This window comes from Crocodylus porosus, unplaced genomic scaffold (assembly GCF_001723895.1).
Source record: "Crocodylus porosus isolate Cpor-Errol unplaced genomic scaffold, CroPor_comp1, whole genome shotgun sequence".
NCBI lineage: Eukaryota > Metazoa > Chordata > Crocodylia > Crocodylidae > Crocodylus > Crocodylus porosus.
Genome location: NW_017728909.1, coordinates 57,788,584 through 57,791,837, shown reverse-complemented (window position 1 = coordinate 57,791,837; position 3,254 = coordinate 57,788,584). Strand labels below are relative to the sequence as shown.

General features: G+C 42.6%; 1 protein-coding gene across 1 annotated transcript in view; it reads right to left on the bottom strand.

The window, feature by feature from the left end:
- The window catches only part of RASA1 (RAS p21 protein activator 1), a 179,655-nt gene extending 176,859 nt beyond the window's left edge, over positions 1-2,796 (bottom strand). The window contains exons 1-2 of the mRNA XM_019531713.1: positions 2,485-2,796; positions 2,071-2,137 (exon numbers count right to left, since the gene is read on the bottom strand). Of these exons, the coding sequence (XP_019387258.1) occupies positions 2,071-2,137; positions 2,485-2,796 (379 nt within the window). The remainder of the gene's footprint in view (positions 1-2,070; positions 2,138-2,484) is intronic.
- Positions 2,797-3,254: the final 458 nt, after the last annotated feature.

The following is a 3,254-nucleotide window of genomic DNA, read 5'->3' as shown; positions in this document are numbered from 1 at the left end:
GGCCAGAGCCTGGAATAGGCTTTCCAGAAAGGTGGTGCTCTCACCTTCCCTGGAAATCTTCAAGAGGAGACTGGATAGGCACCTGGCTGGGGTCTTATGACCCCTCCCACCCCCAGTGCTCCTTCCTGCCCATGGCAGGGGTTCGGACTAGATGATTTGTTTAGGTCCCTTCTGACTCACTGATTCTATGATTCTATGATTCCAATTAATTTATGGGGGGAAAAAAGTTAGGAAGCTGGCTCAAGCTACGGATAGTGATTATTATCCAGTTGCAGTCCATGATCATATTTTTTCAATATTTACTGTTCTGCTATATGGTCAGCAATCAATGTGTTTGCATTTTTTTCCTAATAAACTAACCCCAAGCCATATTAGAAAAGTTTCAGTTGGCTCTTTCATGAAAGCAAAGTTGCTTTAATGTCTCAACCACAAAATGAGGTTTGGAAATATTTGATAGAATCCTAGTGAAAAAAGACATTTTTTCTTCCTACTCTATGTAGTTTCCTGTAAGAAAAATGAGTAACAAATGTATCCACAACCATCTTAATGACTTCCTTTTCCAAAATCCTAATGTTTTGGTGAATAAAATGCAATTCGAGAGGTCTTGGTATAGGCTTATAGAAATACGTGCCTCCTAGCATTGTTCTTCCTGAATTTTATTCTTTTGTAGTAGCACTTTAATTTGTTATTTGTGACTCAAAGTCTCTAAATACATTACATGATATCATATTCTGTGTCAAAATACTGCAATCCAGCTTAATTGGAGAACAACAACAACATTAAATTGCTTCCTCTGACTGACAGTTATGGAATAAATCATGTATAGATATTAGTCATTCTATTTGGAGATGGCATAATGTAGGTAAGCAATTTGAAACTCTTTAATAGCTATTCAAGCCAACACAACTATTGACAATCAAGCATATTACTACAAACAAATAGACATTATTGAAATAAGATTTTTTAGTGCAAATGTCCTTGTGAGTTACAAAATGTAGTGCTTTCTGGTGCCCCTGCAGTTTTGGGACTGATCCAGCTGTTTGAACGTATCATAGAACTACTCTGTGTTTAAAATGAACCGGAGTAAGCTCCAACTTCAGGGTAGCAAGAATGCCAGACATTTCCTTGAATATTTCCCTGTGTGGATAGCATTTACAATGTAAGAAAACTTAAGAATGAAGATGCAACTTTTTTTTTGTCAAGCCGTGTCTGGTAAGGGATGTCTACATTCTCCTTGTCCATGCCTTCCAAGAAAAGCAGCCCTGACTAGCCTTTCCATTTTCTCAGTGTCCATAGCAACAAGAAAAAATTCAATGGCCATGTCCAGACGAGTGCAGGTGTGTCTTTGGTGCCATGTACCACACATTCAGCTGTTTTCTACACTGCAGGGTAGCACTGCTGGGGAGGGCGCAGTCAACCCCAGGAGTTCCCAGGGTAAAAAAAAAAAAATGTGCAAACCCCCGCCAAAACAGCAGACTGGCACACATGGGGGGGGGGGGGGGGGGGGGGGGGGGGGGGGGGGGGGGAGTGTGCTGTGCCCAGAACAGGAACCTGGCCAGCTGGACCCACACTGACTGCTGGCCAGGCTCTGAATGGCAGGGTTGCTGCTGCTACATCTCCAGGAGACCGAGGATCCCCAGGTAAGGGTGCTGAGGCCAGCCCAATGCTGGTCCCAGCCTCCTCTATCCCACCTGGGGTAACCTGCTGCATGCCACAGGGATCCTGTTATTGGTACCAAAGAAGAGCCTGCTGTCTTTCTAGTTAGGCATCCTTAATCCTATGAACTGAGTTGCACAGTAGCCAGATTGGCAGTGAATCTTCTACTGAGGCAAGACATGAAAAATCTGAACTCTGCTTTAGGGTGAACACAGCCCCAATATTTTTTGAAGTGAAAGAGATCAAACATATTTATGGATCCTCTATCTCTTCCAAACCACAAGCCAAAGGCCCAATTGCCTTGGGCAGACCAGAGGGGCCTATTCTTTACCTATCTTAACTCCGAAAGTACTAAATTTAAGCATCGAAATTTAGGCCTGGCAAAATTCAATGGCAACAATATCCTGGACCTACCAGTATCATAATCCTTATTGATGTTGGCAAATCTGTCATGTATGATTACATTTTCCCAGTAGAAGTTCTGGAAATGAAAAAGAGTGAATTTTAACGACATTTTGAAAGAAGCAAGCTTGGCTTCGTGTTGGCTTACCTGCAGTCCACCATATGGATTGCTGAAAACCTGTGTTACCAGACATGGAGTTTCTTAGCAGCCCTTATAGCAGGTTGGCAAGATTTATGGGCAGAGAAAAGTAGTTAACTCTCTTAGTTAGAAGGCAGCGTAGACTATTTGAGGCCCCCTTATAGATTATTTGGGGCTCCACTCCCCACCTCCCTTGGTAGAACTCATAGTGTTCCCAGCCATGGAGCAGGCCAACAGAGGGGACTGTCTCACAAATACGGCTACAAGGGCTCCCACTACTTCAGAACCTCAGAACCAGGACTCCCCATTCTTTTTAGCTCCTGAGCTATGGCACAGGCTTCCAGATGGACTGTCCCCGAGTTGTGGCTTATAGCAGCCTGCCAAGCTTGACTGTCTTGTTTTTCTCGGTCTGCACTACTTTGTGTCTTTGGTTCTGATGAAGTCTTCTGAACAGACATTCCCTGAGTTGGGACTCCAGGAACAATCAGGCTCCTGGTTTCCTGTCCATTTGGAGTCTGAGGCTTTCTAGGATTCCTTTCCTTTGGCCTCAGCACTTTAATCTCATCCTTTTTGCCTTTCTCTTTAACTTTATTGGGCATTATCCATATTGAATGCTTTAGTAGCATGCCTTCATTCCCGCTTCTCCCAGCCCCCCAAAATAAGTGACCTAGATCTTCCTCTCCAGTTAGGTCCTATACAATAAATGGACCAGTAAGTAGGTACAATAAATGAAGTAGCTCATTCTAGGGAGCAAGTTTGCATGAATGACAAAAGGAGACAGGGGTGATCTTTGCTGTTATGCCCAAGAAACTTCTTAATTTCTTTTAGCTGGTACTATAATAAAAGGACCCATCTTCATCCTTCCTAGATACAGTAATAGATAAAATATCTCATGATGATTTTAAATCTTTCAAGGAGTTTTTGGGAAGAACATCTGACACCCTGAACATTGGATTATGCAGTCTATTCAAGAATGCATAGTTCAATACAGAATATACCCTGCAGTAACCTCCTGGAATTAAAAAAAAAAGGTGATTAAATACTCTTGAAAGTCATC